This window comes from Hyperolius riggenbachi, chromosome 1, assembly GCF_040937935.1.
Source record: "Hyperolius riggenbachi isolate aHypRig1 chromosome 1, aHypRig1.pri, whole genome shotgun sequence".
In the NCBI taxonomy this organism is placed as follows: Eukaryota; Metazoa; Chordata; class Amphibia; order Anura; family Hyperoliidae; genus Hyperolius; species Hyperolius riggenbachi.
Window position 1 is genome coordinate 273,622,097 of NC_090646.1, and position 18,546 is coordinate 273,640,642.

Below are 18,546 nucleotides of genomic sequence, written 5' to 3' on the forward strand. Positions count from 1 at the left end.
TGCTCTGCTCTGTTGCCCTGTGCCCCCGTCCCTGAGTTGCATGCACGGCCCCTGTGCTGCGTGCCTCCTACGCATGCATAGTAAGTGAAAATTGCTACTGCACATGGAGCTCCTATGCAGAGCATATCAAGCAGTGGGCGTTTTTACCCACCTCCTGGGGGATCTGGACAGTGGTAACTGTTCTCCTTCCTGTCCTCTGAGGCTCTTAATCACTCTGGTGAGATCGCAGTCATTGATCTCACTACATAGTTACAGCGCCACCCGGAGGATGGAGGTAAAATTGCAGCGCTGGAGCCCAGGGAGGTGAGTGAGAGAAGGGGCTGCTGCAGGCATTCTGAAGGCATGATTTTTTTTCCCCCTGATTTATAGGGTCTGATACGTTTTACAAAGATCCTAAAATACGGAAATAATCATACTGCCAGGAGGAGGGGGAGGGGGGCTTAATCACTGATGGCTGCTAAAGTGTGTGTTTTTCTGGCCTAAAAGTTTGCCTTTAAAAGGACTTAATTATAAGGCCTAGCACCCACTTTTATCTTAAGATTCCTGATGCTATTCCGATCATTTCATACACACTTTGAATGGCGCTCAACAACAAACGTTCGTGCTAGACTAGTACTAAGGATGCGACACTGTTTGTTAGTTTTTATCAGGCTGATTTATCAAAGCAAAGAAAACCAGCCCTGGGAAGCAGCACCAATTGTGCTTCAGTTTTCTTTCTGCTTTTTTTGATAAACTGGCTGAGTCTTCTTTTCCCTCCCAGTGCGCACTACAGAATGAGAGGCAGAATAAGGTTAATATGGACAACGGGCATCTTTAGTCTTCTAATTTTGTAGAACAAAGAAGACTGGCAAAGGACTGGTGCCTTGATATTGCAAGTATCTTAGGACGCCTTTCCTTCATAACCTGTATGTATTTCCTCTTGCTCTAGGCACTGGGAGACCAGATAATATTTGTAACCAGACCGGACAAAAAGAAAATCCTATTCTACAATGACAAGAGTTGTCAATTTACTGTAGATGAAGGTAAGCCAGATTCTTGTACTGGATCTCTGTACTGTAAACAGGACTCTGAGCACCACAGAGGTTCCCTGATTTACCTGGGTGGAGACGGGCTGAATTTCAGGTCTGGAGTTGGATTTTTATCTGTCTTCAGGGACCTGCTTGGGCTTCAGTGAGCCATGAGTGACAGTGGAGAGTGCTGGATGGTATGAAGTCATTATCACCAAAAAAAAGGGCAGGTTTTTTTTTTTTTTTTTTATTTATTCAATTTAGTATTTATATAGTGCTGACATCTTCTGCAGTGCTTTACAGAGTGTTCAATCTAATTACTCCCATAGTCCTAACTCTCTATCATAGTCTTAAGGTGGCCATACATCAGATGACTTGGTGGCTGATCGACCATCTGATTCGATTATTATAATCGAATTGGATGAAAATCGGCGCTGCCGAATGCATGCTGGACCAACAATGCAACCAATTTTAGGACAAAAATTGGTTGCCTTCTTGGACGCTGCAAGATGTTGAGCCGATTTGCTTGATCGGGTGTGCGGCAGGAACTGCGTGCAATTTCACGACGAGCGCGATGAAACCCCCAACGCTGTCCCCTAAGTAAAATGTCCCCCCGTGCCCAGAGTAAAGTATACATTACCTGTCCGTGGCCTGCGCGTGTCCCTCCAATGCTCTGGGTGCATTCCCCTCTCCATACATGCACGCCCCACGTGGTTTCCTACACACGTGCGCCCTTACTAGGAAGCCACATGAGGCACGTGTGTATGCAGGTGAAATCCTGGAAGCCATCGGGGGATAAGCACAGGCTGCAGACAGGTAATGTATACTTTACACTGCGAACAGGGGGACATTTTACTTAGGGGACAGCGGCGGCGAGGTGGCAGATTCGGGATAGATTTCAGCATGAAATTGATCGGGAATTGGCCTGGGGTGTATGGGCAGATGACAGATCCCTCTCTAATCAGATTCGATTAGAGAGAGATTTGTCTCTTGGTCGAATCTGCCCATACATCGCTAGATGTATGGTTACCTTAACGCCAATTTTGGGGGAAACGAACTAACTTATCTGCATAGCTGGGATCCTGGAGGAAACCAGTGCAAACGGAGAGAACATGGAAGCTCCATGCAAAAATCGTCCAGGCTAGATTTGAACTGGGGACCCAGTGCTGCAAGGTGTGAGTGCAATCCACTGTGCCGTTACTTAGAGAAAGACTTTGTAAATGAAATGTGGAGCATCTGCAGATGACCCTATGTCTATTGTGAAAGAGTAGAGTAAGCATGTCCAAACCACCCTTTTCTATGTTCAGAAATCTTCAAGCACTGTGGAAGATGTCTGTGCTGTATAAACACATAATGATAATTCAGAGGTGATTTTATTATGTGGAGCATTCCTAATATAGTTATTGTATGCCATTGCATTCTAATTGCTTACTTCAGGTAACAACTCAATGACAGCAATTCTGTGATTCTCTGGTCTTGTGCTGTGATTTTACGTTGCTGTTGAAACCGATGAAGCAAAACTGCTATCAAGTATTGTTTTAAGTACCCACTGCATGTTACACACACACACACACACACACACACACACACACACACACACACACACACACACACACACACACACACACACACACACACACACACACACACACACACACACACACACACACACACACACACACACACACACACACACACACACACACACACACACACACACACACACACACACACACACACACACACACACACACACACACACACACCAGTTTTCCACTGGGTCTCTGAATTGGTGTTTCAGTCTGAAAGCTCTGCTGTTACCATAGCACACATGCTTTGAATACCTGCCCTCACACAGGCTATGAATACCCAACCTCACAGGTGCTGTGAATACTGCCCTCACACGTGCAGTGAATACCCACGTTCGCACATGCCGCAAGGACCCGCCCCCCGCAGATGCTGCTGCAAAGACCCGCCCCTCCATCCTGCCTCAGACCACTGCTTTTCATGCGTCTTGTTAGTTGCATTTAGTATCTTCCTTCTCACTTATTTAACAGCATATTTATAATGAAAGGAAAAAAATGATACATACATACATACATACATACATACATACATACTGTATATATGCATACATAATGTACTATAAATTACTATGTTGCTATCACAGTATGTAGTAAAAAGCTGACAGAGGTGACATATTTTTGACTAGTCCATCTCTTTATATCAATTACATTGGATCGGTGACTCTAACATAAAGTCACGCTGTGACCCGGAATAGGATGCCTGCGGGTCCTCTCTGCGCATGTGCAAGCTTCCTGGCTTCTTCCCCCTCCCTCTGCCAAGCATCATATTGCAGTTTACACACAAAGGAGGAAAAAGCCAGGAAGCCTGTGCATGCGCAGAGAGGACCCGCAGGCTTCCTATTCTGGGTCACAGCGTGACTTTTTGTTAGTCACCGATCCAATGTAATTGACCACGGCCAGCCCGGGAGCAGGAGCACTTAGATAAGGGGCTCTCCTCTTTACCAAATAGATGTGGGTATGATTATATGCAAACCCATGGCGTCTGCTCAGGGTCCATTTAGCGGAGATTCTCTGTATGTATATACTCACGTACAAGCTGACCTGTGTATAAGCCAAGGTACCCACTTTTCCCTCATAAACCAGGAAAAAGTGATTGACTTGCAGATAAGTGCCCTCCCCAATATAGTCCCCTCTACAGTATAAATAGCAAGTTGTGCCCCCAGTATGATGCCTTCCCGATACCCAGTATAAATGGCCAGATGCGCACACACAGCACAGGCTTCCAAACCTGGAGAAAAGTAGAGTGTCTGTATATCACTTGTTCTTAAACTGCTGCCCAAAACAATCATTAATGAGCATAATAAATAACAATTTAAAGCATGTATGAGCCTTATGTCATGCAGCTGGCCCTCAGCATGAGGCAGCTCCCCATAGCCAGATGTGCACCCACATCTGCTAATTGTTAGTGCCCCTAGGAACTTTGCTTCAGCAATGTTCATCAATGTAAATGACTATTCTGCAGACACCATTTACTTGTGAGTCTCCTGAATGGCTGTAGTTAGACAAACCAAGGATGATCCGTAAGGTTAAGCTGGACTCACCAGGGCACTAATTGCCTCCCCCCAAAGAGGCTGTGCCTGCAATGCTGCACAGATCAGGAACAGGGTAATCAGCACACTGCTGCACTCGGGGGCACAGACACAGTGGGAGGCACTGCCAGCTGTCTCACCTATTAGCCGAAAGAGGGAATTTTCAGCACATTTTTTGTGCTGAAAAATTTGGCTTATTTGCGAGAATATATACAGTAACGTAATTCTTTACAAAAGCACTCCCTTGAAAGGATATTTGCAAATATGCAAGTTGAACTGAACTGCAGTGGAGCAAGTGCTTTTATATGTATGGCTCATTTTACTCTAGGAGAAAAATACTTCCTATTTGTATGTGCTTACATGTATTTTAGATTTTAAAATGTTCGCGATAGTTGTCCTTTAAAGGACAACCGAGGTGACATGTGACATGATGATATAGACATGTGTATGTACAGTGCCAAGAACACAAATAACTAGGCTGTGTTCCTTATTTTTCTTTCTCTCTCTGAAAGAGTTAAACATCAGGTATGCAAGTGACAGTTTCTGTCTGCGTCAGACTGGGTCAAACTATAGCATAACCCTCACTGATAAGTAATTACAGCCATAAAGCACTTTCCTGTCAGTAAATTGCTTCTGAAAGCAGAAAAGAGATAAAGTGTCAATTTGAGCTCTGGCATACTTCAATGAAGGTGTCACTGAGCAGCGACAATGAAACAGTAAAAACTTAAGTATAATATATATATAAATAAAATAAAACCGTGGGATATCTAAAAAAAAAAAAGTCATTTTTATGAGAAGTATAGACCTAGTTGATTTTCTCATACGTTTATTTTGACGTCCTTTAAAAGAAAAATAGTGCAATAGATTCTACATTTTATTCAGAAAACTTGAAACCGAAAGCATTTTTATATGCACCAGAAAAAAAAACCCTTAAATGTAGGTTATGATAGCCATTGATAAATTACTAAGGATTGTTGGGTAGATTTAGTGAATTTGGGTTTATCATTTTTTTTTTTTTTTTTTTTTTTTTTTTACTGCATAGTTGTAATACCTTTTGTCCACTGGGTGGCAGCACTTGTCTATAGTCATTTTACTCCTGCAGCATTTGCTGCTTTCATTCAGTAATGATGGCAGATCATAATGGGTACATATAATATTTTCTAGAAATGCCTGATCTGCCCTGGTGGACCATTTTACTTCATAATCTTGTAAAAGGGTCCTTAGCATCCCATACAAATATGTTCTTATTGCAGATGTGTTGTTTTAGCGCTGACCCAGATTTATAAAGAAATTGCCTGGGTCAGGTATTTTCAGGGATAACATTCCCCATCATAAATGTACATCTCACATATTGAAGGATTCTCAGTGATTTAGCAGAGGTTAGCAGCTTGGGAGTCAGGAGTGCTTGGCAAGGAAAATGTTCATAGAAATTAAAGACATGTTTTCTCTTTGCTTGCTGCTGTCCTTTACAACTGAGTGCCTGAAAGTCTAATAGTTCTAATTGGTTTGGAATAAACATAACACAAATTAACAAGCAGCAAATTTAGGCACGAGCGGGAATCTGGAAAAATAAGGCGCCACCATAGGTAATAATGGGAAAAGCTGCGGTTAGCGTCAGTGTATTCCAATTTGGGGGCTCAAGGCCGCAAATAGTTGCAATCAGAATGCGGCAATGCAGTGTTAACCACTTAAGTACAACCGTGTTAAACCCCCTAAGGAGCAGGCCTTTTTTTTTTTTTTTTTAGTAAAATTGGCCACTGCAGCTTTAAAGCCAAGCTGCAGGGCCGCACAACACACCAAAGAAGTGATCCCCCCCCCCTTTCTCCCCACCAACAGAGCTTTCTGTTGGCGGGGTCTGATTGCACCTCAGGTTTTCTCTCTTTTTTTTATTTTTTTTTTATATTTATTTAACAATAACAATAATATTTTTATAGCACTTTTCTCCCTGGGGACTCAAAGCGCTGTGACCCTGCATTATGCAGTCTCAAAGGCTAGGGAAAAGAGGTGAGTTTTTAGCCTTTTTTTTAAAGCTGACCAGAGAAAGGAGCCTCTTGTACTGAATGTGGAAGTGAGTTCCATTAAGTAGGGGCTGCATAGGAAATGTCCCCAAATGTTAAGTGTATCCTGGGAATAACCAGCTTCATCTTGTTGGCAGAGCGGAGGGTGCGTGGAGGGGCATAAAGTTCCAATAGATCCACTATGTATTTGGGTCCCATGTGGTGTAGAGCCTTGAATGTCAGCAGGCAGATCTTAAAATTGATTCTCCATTTTACTGGCAACCAGTGAAGAGTTTGCAGTACTGGGGTGATGTGTGAGCTGCGGGGGCATTGGCTAGGAGTCTAGCTGCAGCATTCTGTACTAGTTGTAAGGGGCGCAGAACCTTATCTGTAGATTCAATGAACAGGGCGTTGCAGTAGTCTAGGCGGGAGGATACAAATGCATGAACCAGGGCAGGTAGGTCTTCAGCTGGGATAAGGTGTTTGAATTTCGCTATATTTCTTAGATGGAAGAAGGAAGACTTGACAGCTGATACCTGCTGTCTGAGTTTTAGATTTCCATCCAGGATCACCCCAAGGTTTCGCACAGTCTTTATACTGTACGGTATCTCCCCAATTGCTAGTTTGAGGTGGTGAGCGTTTTGAACTTTATCCATCATGTGTGGACCACCTATTGCCAACATCTCCGTTTTGTCAGAGTTCAGCCTCAGCCAGCTGGTGTTCATCTAATTTTGTAAATCCACTAGACACGCATTTATGGATGCTGATAGGTCTTGGGTGCCAGGCTTGAAGGACAGATACAGTTGTGTGTCATCTGCATAACAATGGTATCCTAGGCCGTAGTTCTTGATTATTTTGCCCAGTGGGAACATGTAGACTGCAGAGTAATGGTCATAGTACAGAACCCTGTGGAACTCCATAGGCAAGTGGCACTGGATTAGAGTAGTGTGTGCCCAGACATACTTGCTGTGTCCTGCCAGATGGGAAGGTCTAAAACCAGCTAAGAACAGTACCCCTTAGGCCATAGTAACTATTCAGTCACTGTATTAGTATTTCATGATCCACAGTATCAAATGCTGCAGACAAGTCAAGAAGAATCAGAATTGAGCGATCACCCTTGTCCCTTGCAGTAAGTAGATCATTCATTACTCAGACTAATGCCGTTTCAGTGCTGTGCCTTTTCCTGAATCCTGACTGAAAAGTATCAAAGATGTTGTTATCTGTAAGCCTGGCTTCTAGCTGTTTGGCGACTGCTTTCTCGATAACTTTTGATAGGAATGGTAAGTTCGCCACAGGTCTGTAGTTGGTCGCAGAATCAGGATCTAGTGATGGTTTCTTCAAGAGGGTTTTTATGATTGCTTTCTTTAGTTCTTCTGGGAAAAGTCCACTTTGCAAGGAGCACTGAGTTATTTTGTGAAGTTCTGGCCTGATCAGCTCTGGGTACTGCATTAACCACTTGAGGACCGTGGGCTTTACCCCCCTTAAGGACCGGCCACTTTTTTTCCATTCAGACCACTGCAGCTTTCACGGTTTATTGCTCGCTCATACAACCTACCACCTAAATGAATTTTGGCTCCTTTTCTTGTCACTAATAAAGCTTTCTTTTGGTGCTATTTGATTGCTCCTGCGATTTTTACTTTTTATTATATTCATCAAAAAAGACATGAATTTTGGCAAAAAAATGATTTTTTTAACTTTCTGTGCTGACATTTTTCAAATAAAGTAAAATTTCTGTATACATGCAGCGCGAAAAATGTGGACAAACATGTTTTTGATAAAAAAAAAAAAAACCATTCAGTGTATATTTATTGGTTTGGGTAAAAGTTATAGCGTTTACAAGCTATGGTGCAAAAAGTGAATTTTCCCATTTTCAAGCATCTATGACTTTTCTGACCACCTGTCATGTTTCATGAGGTGCTAGAATTCCAGGATAGTATAAATACCCCCCAAATGACCCCATTTTGGAAAGAAGACATCCCAAAGTATTCACTGAGAGGCATAGTGAGTTCATAGAAGATATTATTTTTTGTCACAAGCGGAAAATGACACTTTGTGACAAAAAAAAAAGTTTCATTTCTTCTAACTTGCGACAAAAAAAAAATGAAATCTGCCACGGACTCATCATGCCCCTCTCTGAATACCTTGAAGTGTCTACTTTCCAAAATGGGGTCATTTGTGGGGTGTGTTTACTGTCCTCACATTTTGGGGGGTGCTAATTTGTAAGCACCCATGTAAAGCCTAAAGGTGCTCATTGGACTTTGGGCCCCTTATTGCAGTTAGGCTGCAAAAAAGTGCCACACATGTGGTATTGCCGTACTCAGGAGAAGTAGTATAATGTGTTTTGGGGTGTATTTTTACACATACCGATGCTGGGTGGGAGAAATATCTCTGTATATGACAATCTTTTGATTTTTTTTTTACACACAATTGTCCATTTACAGAGAGATTTCTCCCACTCAGCATGGGTATGTGTAAAAATACACCCCAAAACACATTATACTACTTCTCCCGAGTACGGCGATACCACATGTGTGGCACTTTTTTGCACCCTAACTGCGCTAAGGGGCCCAAAGTCCAATGAGTACCTTTAGGATTTCACAGGTCATTTTGCGACATTTTGTTTCAAGACTACTCCTCAAGGTTTAGGGCCCCTAAAATACCAGGGCAGTAAAGGAACCCCACAAATGACCCCGTTTTAGAAAGAAGACACCCCAAGGTATTCCGTTAGAAGTACGGTGAGTTCATAGAAGATTTTATTTTTTGTCACAAGTTAGCGGAAAATGACACTTTGTGAAAAAAACCTATAAAAATCAATTTCCGCTAACTTGTGACAAAAAATAAAATCTTCTATGAACTCACCGTACTACTAACGGAATACCTTAGGGTGTCTTCTTTCTAAAATGAGGTCATTTGTGGGGTTCCTATACTGCTCTGGCATTTTAGGGGCCCTAAACCATGAGGAGTAGTCTTGAAACTAAATTTCTCAAAATGACCTGTGAAATCCTAAAGGTACTCATTGGACTTTGGGCCCCTTAGCGCACTTAGGGTGTAAAAAAGTGCCACACATGTGGTACCGCCGTACTCAGGAGTAGTATAATGTGTTTTGTGGTGTATTTTTACACATACCCATGCTGGGTGGGAGAAATATCTCTGTAAATGACAATCTTTTGATTTTTTTTACACAGAGAGATTTCTCCCACCCAGCATGGGTATGTGTAAAAATACACCCCAAAACACATTATACTACTTTTCCTGAGTACGGCGGTACCACATGTGTGACACTTTTTTGCAGCCTAGGTGCGCTAAGGGGCCCAACGTCCTATTCACAGGTCATTTTGAGGCATTTGTTTTCTAGACTACTCCTCACGGTTTAGGGCCCCTAAAATGCCAGGGCAGTATAGGAACCCCACAAGTGACCCCATTTTAGAAAGAAGACACCCCAAGGTATTCCGTTAGGTGTATGGCGAGTTCATAGAAGATTTTATTTTTTGTCACAAGTTAGTGAAAAATGACACTTTGTGAAAAAAAAACAATAAAAATCAATTTCCGCTAACTTTTGACAAAAAATAAAATCTTCTATGAACTCGTCATACACCTAACAGAATACCTTGGGGTGTCTTTTTTTCTAAAATGGGGTCACTTGTGGGGTTCCTATACCGTCCTGGCATTTTACGGGCCCAAAACCGTGAGTAGTCTGGAAACCAAATGTCTCAAAATGACTGTTCAGGGGTATAAGCATCTGCAAATTTTGATGACAGGTGGTCTATGAGGGGGCGAATTTTGTGGAACCGGTCATAAGCAGGGTGGCCTTTTAGATGACAGGTTGTATTGGGCCTGATCTGATGTATAGGAGTGCTAGGGGGGTGACAGGAGGTGATTGATGGGTGTCTCAGGGGGTGGTTAGAGGGGAAAATAGATGCAATCAATGCACTGGGGAGGTGATTGGAAGGGGGTCTGAGGGGGATCTGAGAGTTTGGCCGAGTGATCAGGAGCCCACACGGGGCAAATTAGGGCCTGATCTGATGGGTAGGTGTGCTAGGGGGTGACAGGAGGTGATTGATGGGTGTCTCAAGGTGTGATTAGAGGGGGGAATAGATGCAAGCAATGCACTGGCGAGGTGATCAGGACTGGGGTCTGAGGGCGTTCTGAGGGTGTGGGCGGGTGATTGAGTGCCCTAGGGGCAGATAGGGGTCTAATCTGATAGGTAGCAGTGACAGGGGGTGATTGATAGGTAATTAGTGGGTGTTTAGGGTAGAGAACAGATGTAAACACTGCACTTGGGAGGTGATCGGACGTCTGATCTGCGGGCGATCTATTGGTGTGGGTGGGTGATCAGATTGCCCGCAAGGGACAGGTTAGGGGCTGATTGATGGGTGGCAGTGACAGGGGGTGATTGATGGGTGGCAGTGACAGGGGGTGATTGATGGGTGGCAGTGACAGGGGGTGATTGATAGGTGATTGACAGGTGATTGACAGGTAATCAGTGGGTTATTACAGGGGAGAACAGATGTAAATATTGCACTGGCGAATTGATAAGGGGGGGTCTAAGGGCAATCTGAGCGTGTAGGCGGGTGATTGGGTGCCCGCAAGGGGCAGATAGGGTCTGATCTGATGGGTAACAGTGACAGGTGGTGATAGGGGGTGATTGATGGGTAATTAGTGGGTGTTTAGGGTAGAGACTAGATGTAAACACTGCACTTGGGAGGTGATCGGACGTCGGATCTGCGGGCGATCTATTGGTGTGGGTGGGTGATCAGATTGCCCGCAAGGGGCAGGTGAGGGGCTGATTGATGGGTGGCAGTGACAGGGGGTGATTGATGGGTGGCAGCGACAGGGGGTGATTGATGGGTGATTGATAGGTGATTGACAGGTAATTAGTGGGTTATTACATGGGAGAACAGATGTAAATATTGCACTGGCGAATTGATAAGGGGGGGTCTAAGGGCAATCTGAGCGTGTAGGCGGGTGATTGGGTGCCCGCAAGGGGCAGATAGGGTCTGATCTGATGGGTAACAGTGACAGGTGGTGATAGGGGGTGATTGATGGGTAATTAGTGGGTGTTTAGGGTAGAGACTAGATGTAAACACTGCACTTGGGAGGTGATCGGACGTCGGATCTGCGGGCGATCTATTGGTGTGGGTGGGTGATCAGATTGCCCGCAAGGGGCAGGTGAGGGGCTGATTGATGGGTGGCAGTGACAGGGGGTGATTGATGGGTGGCAGCGACAGGGGGTGATTGATGGGTGATTGATAGGTGATTGACAGGTAATTAGTGGGTTATTACATGGGAGAACAGATGTAAATATTGCACTGGCGAATTGATAAGGGGGGGTCTAAGGGCAATCTGAGCGTGTAGGCGGGTGATTGGGTGCTCGCAAGGGGCAGATTAGGGTTTGATCTGATGAGTAACAGTGATAGGGGGTGATTGATGGGTAATTAGTGGGTGTTTAGGGTAGAGACTAGATGTAAACACTGCACTTGGGAGGTGATCGGACGTCGGATCTGCGGGCGATCTATTGGTGTGGGTGGGTGATCAGATTGCCCGCAAGGGGCAGGTTAGGGGCTGATTGATGGGTGGCAGTGACAGGGGGTGATTGACGGGTGATTGACAGGTGATCAGGGGGATAGATGCATACAGTACACAGGGGGGGGGGGGGGGGTCTGGGGAGAATCTGAGGGGTGGGGGGTGATCAGGAGGGGGCAGGTGGGAGGATAAAAAAAAAATAGCGTTGACAGATAGTGACAGGAAGTGATTGATGGGTGATTAGGGGGGTGATTGGGTGCAAACAGGGGTCTGGGGGGTGGGCAGGGGGGGGTGCTGTGGGCGATCTGTGGCGGGGGGGGGGGGGGGAATCAGTGTGCTTGGGTGCAGACTAGGGTGGCTGCAGCCTGCCCTGGTGGTCCCTCGGACACTGGGACCACCAGGGCAGGAGGCAGCCTGTATAATACACTTTGTAAACATTACAAAGTGTATTATACACTTTGTATGCGGCGATCGTTGTGTTAACATCCCGCCGGCGCTTCCGTATGGCCGGCGGGATGTTGCGGCGGGTGAGCGGAGCCAGGCGGAGGCGGAGGATCGCGTCACGGATGACGCGATCGCTCCGCCCATGCCCCTACAAGGACCGCCGCCATTTGTCAATACGGCGGTCCTTGCGGAGTCCACTTCCCGGCCACCAATTGTATATACGGCGGTCGGGAAGTGGTTAAGGATCCAGTTGGGCCAGGATCCAGGTTGCAGGTAGTGGGGCGGAGACTTTGAATGAGGATTGCAAAATCATCTTCACTCAGTGTCAAAGATTTGCCATGGTGGTACGGTAGTAGGCATATGCAAAGTCCAGTGGTCAATTGATGTTGTTGTAATGCTGGCATGGATGGCAGACATCTTGTTTGTGAAGAAGGCAGAGAATTCTTCACACCTTTCCCTGGAGAATGTGGTTGGGGCTTTTAGACAGGAAGGATTGCAGAGTGATTCCACTGTGTGGAATAGTTAAGCAGCTCTGTGGGCTGTAGATATTTTGTGAGAGATAAAGTCTCTAATTTTTTTTTCTTGGTTATTGCTTGTTGGTATCTTTCTTAGGTGTTGAACTAGGCTAGATTTGTGCTCCTCAGACCCTGATTTACGCCACTGTCTTTCTAGTCTGCGCCCTTTCTTTTTTAGATCCATGATGGTTTTGTCAAACCAATTGGCTTTCTGCTTTTTGGTTGCTGATTTGGTGCGCCATGGGGCAATACTGTCAAGTGTTTCATATATCGTGTTGTTGTACTGGGTTACTAGAGTGTTTGGGTCCATTTGACTGTGGAGCAGATTTGTAAAAACCAGGTTGGCAGTTATCCTCTCCGGTGTTAATTTATTCAGGGGACAGATTTTGATTGTTTCTTTAGGGTGCTGCTTGATAGGGTGATGTTCAATAGTAAACTGTATTATGTGATGGTCTGACCACACCACTGGGGTTACTGTTATGTTACTAATGTCCATTCCAAAGTGGAACAGTAAGTCTAGCGTATGCCCTCCTCTGTGGCTGATTTTACAACTTGTGTGAAGCCTAGTCCACCCATGAGATTTATTAGTTCATTTGCATCTTGTGATTGAGTGTCATCAGCCCAGACGTTGAAGTCACCAAGGAGGATCCATCTCGGATAAGACAGAGTCAGCATGGCCAGAAGTTCTGAGAATTCCTGTAGAAATGGGTCAGCATCTCCGAGGGGAAGATAAACCACTAAAATTTTGAAGCCTTTACCAGCTGAGATCTGGGCACCTATACATTCAAATTAATTCATACAGTTACTTGTTTTTTTTTTAACCATTTACCGCCATCCTAACGTATTAAAACGTCATGCTTACCGCTATTAACAGCAACATGACGTTTTAATACGTCGCGCATTCCCGCCGCTGCTACCGCCGTGTGTCCGCCGCTACCGCCGCCATTACCGTCGGGATCCCGTGCTGGGTGATTGGGGAAGAGGACCGAACAGTCCTCTACCCAATCGCAGTGCCTGGAGTGAATGGACGTGACCGCGAACAGCGGCTACGTCCATTCACATAAACAGGAAATGTAACAGTTTAATAAAGTGTAAAAAAAAAAAAAAAAAAAAATGAACACGTCCTATGAGTGTTCACTAGCGCCATCTTGTGGCCAAAAAGTATATTACACCTACAAAATACATACATTTTCAAGTATATACACATCATTAATAAAATTACACTTCCAACCCTCCCCCCCCCAAAAAAACACTTGTAAAAAAAAAAAAATCAGCTTAACCTCTTGACGACCAGCTAACGCCGATTGGCGTAAACTGGTCGTCTGCGGGTTACCATGGAAACGGCCGCTCGACCGAGCGGCCTTTCCATGTCAGTTCACGGAGGGTGTCTCCGTGAACAGCCGGAGAGCCGCCGATCGCAGCTCTCCGGCAAAATGTAAACAGGCGGGGAAGAAATCCCCGCTGTTTACATCATACGGCGCTGCTGCGCAGCAGCGCCGTCAGGCAGATCGGCGATCCCCGGCCTCTGATTGGCCGGGGATCGCCGGCATATGATAGGCTGAAGCCTATCCTACAATGCGCAGGACGGAACTCCGTCCTGCGCATTACGGAGAGAGGGAGGGAGGGAGGTAAGGACGGGAGGGCAGAAATGGCTGCGGAGGGGGGCTTTGAGAAGCCCCCCCCGCAAAACGCAGATGGCCGGCGGCGATCAGACCCCCCCAGCAGGACATCCCCCTAGTGGGGAAAAAAGGGGGGTAGTCTGATCGCCCTGCTGGACTCCTGATCGGTGCTGCGGGCTGTAGAGCCCACGCAGCACCGATCAGTGTAAAATCCACTGGTCGGCAAGTGGTTAAAAAAAAAAAATAAATAGTTGCCTTAGGGACTCAGCTTTTTTTATTCTATATTTTATGGGGGAAAATTTAATTTTAATTTATTACATAGGGGCTTGTAATTATGGCCAGAACAAACAGAAAAATAACCACTTATATTTCAAAATAATATACTGTCGCCATACATTGTGGTAGGGACATAATCTAAACGGTTTAATTATCGGGACCACTGGGAAAATAAAACGTGTTTGTTTTATCCACAGGAGAATGTTTAATTTTAAAACTATACAGGCTGAACACTGAGAAATGATTTTTTTTTCTGTTTTTCTCATTAAAATGCATTTAGAATAAAAAAATTCTTAGCAAAATGTACTATCCACAGAAAGCCTAATTGGTGGCGAAAAAAACGAGGTATAGATCATTTTCTTGTGATAAGTAGTAATAAAGTTATTAGGGAATAAAAGGGAGGAGCGCTGACAACTGAAAATTGCTCTGGTCCGTTAGGATAAAAAGTGTTTTTTTTCTTTATTTCCCCTGCAGTGGCCACTCCCTTCCTCCCCCCGCCAGCCTATCACTGTGATCGGCTGTCATAGGCTTTAGCCTATGACAGCCTATTACTCCTGGGCCAATGGAGGGGACAGCCGTGTCACACAGCTGTCCCCAGTACAGCGCTGCACCAGATCGCAGCGCTGTACAAACTTTATAGACAGCGGTTTTGCCGTCTAACACACTCCCGAGCCGTGATCGAAGACTGAAGGTGGGGCGTAGCTCCCCCCCCTTTCCCCAAGCAGGAGATGCGTACGCAGCCTGTGTGTGATCTCCTGCATTAGCTGGCCCCAGGACTTTACGCCGATCGGCGTTAGGCGGTCCTGGAGCTGCCGCCGTGGCCACGCCCATCGGCGTGACGCAATCGGCAGGAGGTTAATAAAGCTACATTTGGCTGCCCAAGGCTACTGGGTATTCGCACCCACCATTAATACCCACAATTTGCATGATCGGTAGCCCCAGAGCCCACTTTCGTATCGGTAGCCTCGCAGGGCTGTGGAGTCGGTACAAAAATCATCCGACTCCTCAGTTTATGAAACCTTCGCTTCAGGTACACAAAATTGCTCCTCGACTCTGACTCCTTAGTCTAATTTTTACAAAGGCTATGGATTTCGTTCAAAAATCATCCGACTCCTCAATTTATTGAAACCTCTGACTCCAGGTACGCAAAATTGCTCTGACTCCCCAGCTCTGCAGCCTCAAGTGCCCCAATGTAACTTTATTTTTCAGCAGGGTAGGGGGTTAAGGGTTAGGCGCTTCAGGGGTGGGGGTGGTTAAGGGTGGGCATCGGTAGAGAGAAGATTAAGGGATAGGCATTGGTAGAAGGGGGTTAAGGGTTAGGAATCAGAAGGTGGGTTCTGTGTGAGACTAGGGATAGATTACATCAGAGTAAAATATTAGTAATATACAGATATTGTATGATCAGACTTTATGGACAACTGAAGCCAGAGTGATATGGAGGCTGCCATATTTATTTTCTTTTAAGCAATACTAGTTTATCTTATACATCCTGCTTATCTTCTGCCTCTTCTGCCTCTAATACTTTCAGCCATAGGCCCTGAACAAGCATGCAGCAGATCAGGTGTTTCTGACTTTATTGTGAGATCTGACAAGATGAGCTGCATGCTTGTTTCTGGTGTTTTTCAGACACTTCTGCAGCCAAATATATCAGCATGGCGGCCAGGCAACTGGTATTGTTTAAAAGGAAATAAATATGGTAGCTTCCATGTTTTTTTCACTTCAGTTGTCCTTTAAGTAGTAGAATATCGGTAACTATACCAATATTCTACTAGCAGCAATCCCCTGCGCCCTTTTTCCAGGTGCCTTTTTTACATGTGTGCGATTCCTTTCAGTATTTAGTAACACTATCCTTGGCATGTGCCAGCAGTCACAGAGACTGATATCCCATGTTATTGGCAGGCTTTGAACACTAAAGCCAAAGCAGACAAGATTTTGTTTAGGGTGAAGGTTAGTGTTAGGGTATTATAGTAAGCATTAGCTGTTGGGATTAAAGGTTAGGCTTGGGTATTAGTAAGAGGTCAACATTTGAAGGTAAGTTAGGTTTAGACCCCCGGAAGAGGTTGACCTTATTAGGAAAATATTGTATTTTTCGAAATAGAAGACTCCCTTTTTCTCCCCCAGAAATGGGGAGAAGTCCCTGTTCTAAAGACAGGGAGTTCCCAACTAACGAACGCCCACAGATGTCGAGAACCACCTGAAGAGATGTCAGGGACTCCCCTGCCTTGTGCCCCTGTACCCCCCCCTCCCCCCCAAACCACCTGTGTCCTCCTCCACTGCTCGTGTATAGTACAGTTGGCAGCAGCAGCTCACCTGATCCATGGATTCCAGCGGCGATTGCAGGCCACAAGATTAAAAGCAAAAAAGATATGGAAAGCATATTAAAAAGCATACTGATTTGTTAATTGTGTATAAATATTTTTAAAAATAAAAAATAGTGGTTCTCAATGGGGTCGATGCACGAAAGCTAGTAGACAATTTTACCAGCCCTAACGCCAGGGGAGAACCGCCTGTTAATCTATTAGTGCCAGCTGCATTACTGGGATAATGTGCAGCTCCATAGCACTAATAGAAGGACGGCTGGTGCTCTCCTGGCATTAGGACCAGAAAAACTGCTATGTGCCACTCTGCATGGCAAAATTACGGTCCTTTTGTCCGGGTTCTATTGTTCTCCTTCTAGCATTCTGATATTCTGATAGTATGTTGGATTTCGAGTTCTCACATGCAGTTTGCAGACACTGTAGACTCTACAGTGTAGAGTGTGACTGTTTATACTCTGGCATGACGACATGACATTTAGCATCATTACTATGCCAAGTAAAGAAGAATAGCTTTCAGCCATTTAGTGCTTCTCCCTCTTCTCCTTTGAGCAGGGCCTAGAATACCAGAAATGCCAACCGAAGGCTCTGACTACTTCCTTCATTCCTGGGATGTGCATTCACATAGGCACTGTCAACAAGAGCTACACCATTCATAAATACACAAGAATATAGTACCACCTGCTTCACTGGTCCTCTCGACATGCATTGTATCAGATATCTGACTGTCATCACTAGAGATCTGACAAACCACAAACAACACTTTTCTATAATTGTTTAGGGCGGTATTTAGATGTCATAAAACTCCAAAAGGGTTGACTCTTCTATTGAGGTAAATGGTGAAATCAGAAACCTAAAACATACAGTATGCTAAAGTTTCCCTAAAATTAGGAACACCGGAGACCATAAGAAAACTTGGAATGTTTTTTTTTTTTCCTCTAAAGGTTCCTGCTATTCGTTTTATACAGTCTCAACCGTGGCTGGGTCATGCTAGAAAGTGGTCAGGTTCGCTGAAAGATTAGAAAAGGTGCAATCATGAGCAGAAATAATAAGAGGATCTTTTTCTGATAAATAAAGGCTGATCTGGAGTTACGAAGCATTGTGTTCTTCCCGTTAGTAAGTATATGTGACTGTAATGGCACAAATGCTTACTAAGCTCTTTGAACTAGTTCTCTCTAATTCCACCCAGGTAAGGAATTTGCACGCTTGCCTCCTAATAGCTGGAAACTTAAAAAGATCTAGGGTTTGTATATGTATGTATATAGAGTACTGAAGAGTAGTGTTAAGTACCGTAGTCCTTCTTTTTGTTTTTTTGTAGAGTAACAGAACTTAATTGAACTGAACTGAATTTTAAGCATTCATACCTATGTGAATCACAGTTAAGGTTTCTGTTTAGACTTCTCGTAATACTGATGTAATGTTTTAGAATTTCAGAAGCTGTGGAGGAGTGTCCCAGTTGACTCTATGGATGATGAGAAGATCGAGGAGTATCTGAAGAGGCAGGGCATTTCTTCAATGCAGGAAACCGGACCAAAGAAAGTTGTATGTATTTCAGTTAAGATGCTAATACATTGGAAGTACAACATGTATGTTCTCTTGTTCATACAGTTTGTTCACCCATTTAGGTGGTGTGTGTGTGTGTGTGTGTGTGTGTGTGTGTGTGTGTGTGTGTGTGTGTGTGTGTGTGTGTGTGTGTGTGTGTGTGTGTGTGTGTGTGTGTGTGTGTGTTACTCCT

General features: G+C 44.7%; 2 protein-coding genes across 2 annotated transcripts in view; one reads left to right on the top strand and one right to left on the bottom strand.

Moving 5' to 3' along the window:
• The window catches only part of GTF2E2 (general transcription factor IIE subunit 2), a 93,990-nt gene that overhangs the window by 73,837 nt on the left and 1,607 nt on the right, over positions 1 to 18,546 (top strand). Inside the window, exons 6-7 of the mRNA XM_068233598.1 lie at positions 929 to 1,022; positions 18,238 to 18,353. Of these exons, the coding sequence (XP_068089699.1) occupies positions 929 to 1,022; positions 18,238 to 18,353 (210 nt within the window). The remainder of the gene's footprint in view (positions 1 to 928; positions 1,023 to 18,237; positions 18,354 to 18,546) is intronic.
• SMIM18 (small integral membrane protein 18) overlaps positions 1 to 18,546 on the bottom strand; it is a 74,334-nt gene that overhangs the window by 32,221 nt on the left and 23,567 nt on the right. The window lies entirely within an intron of this gene.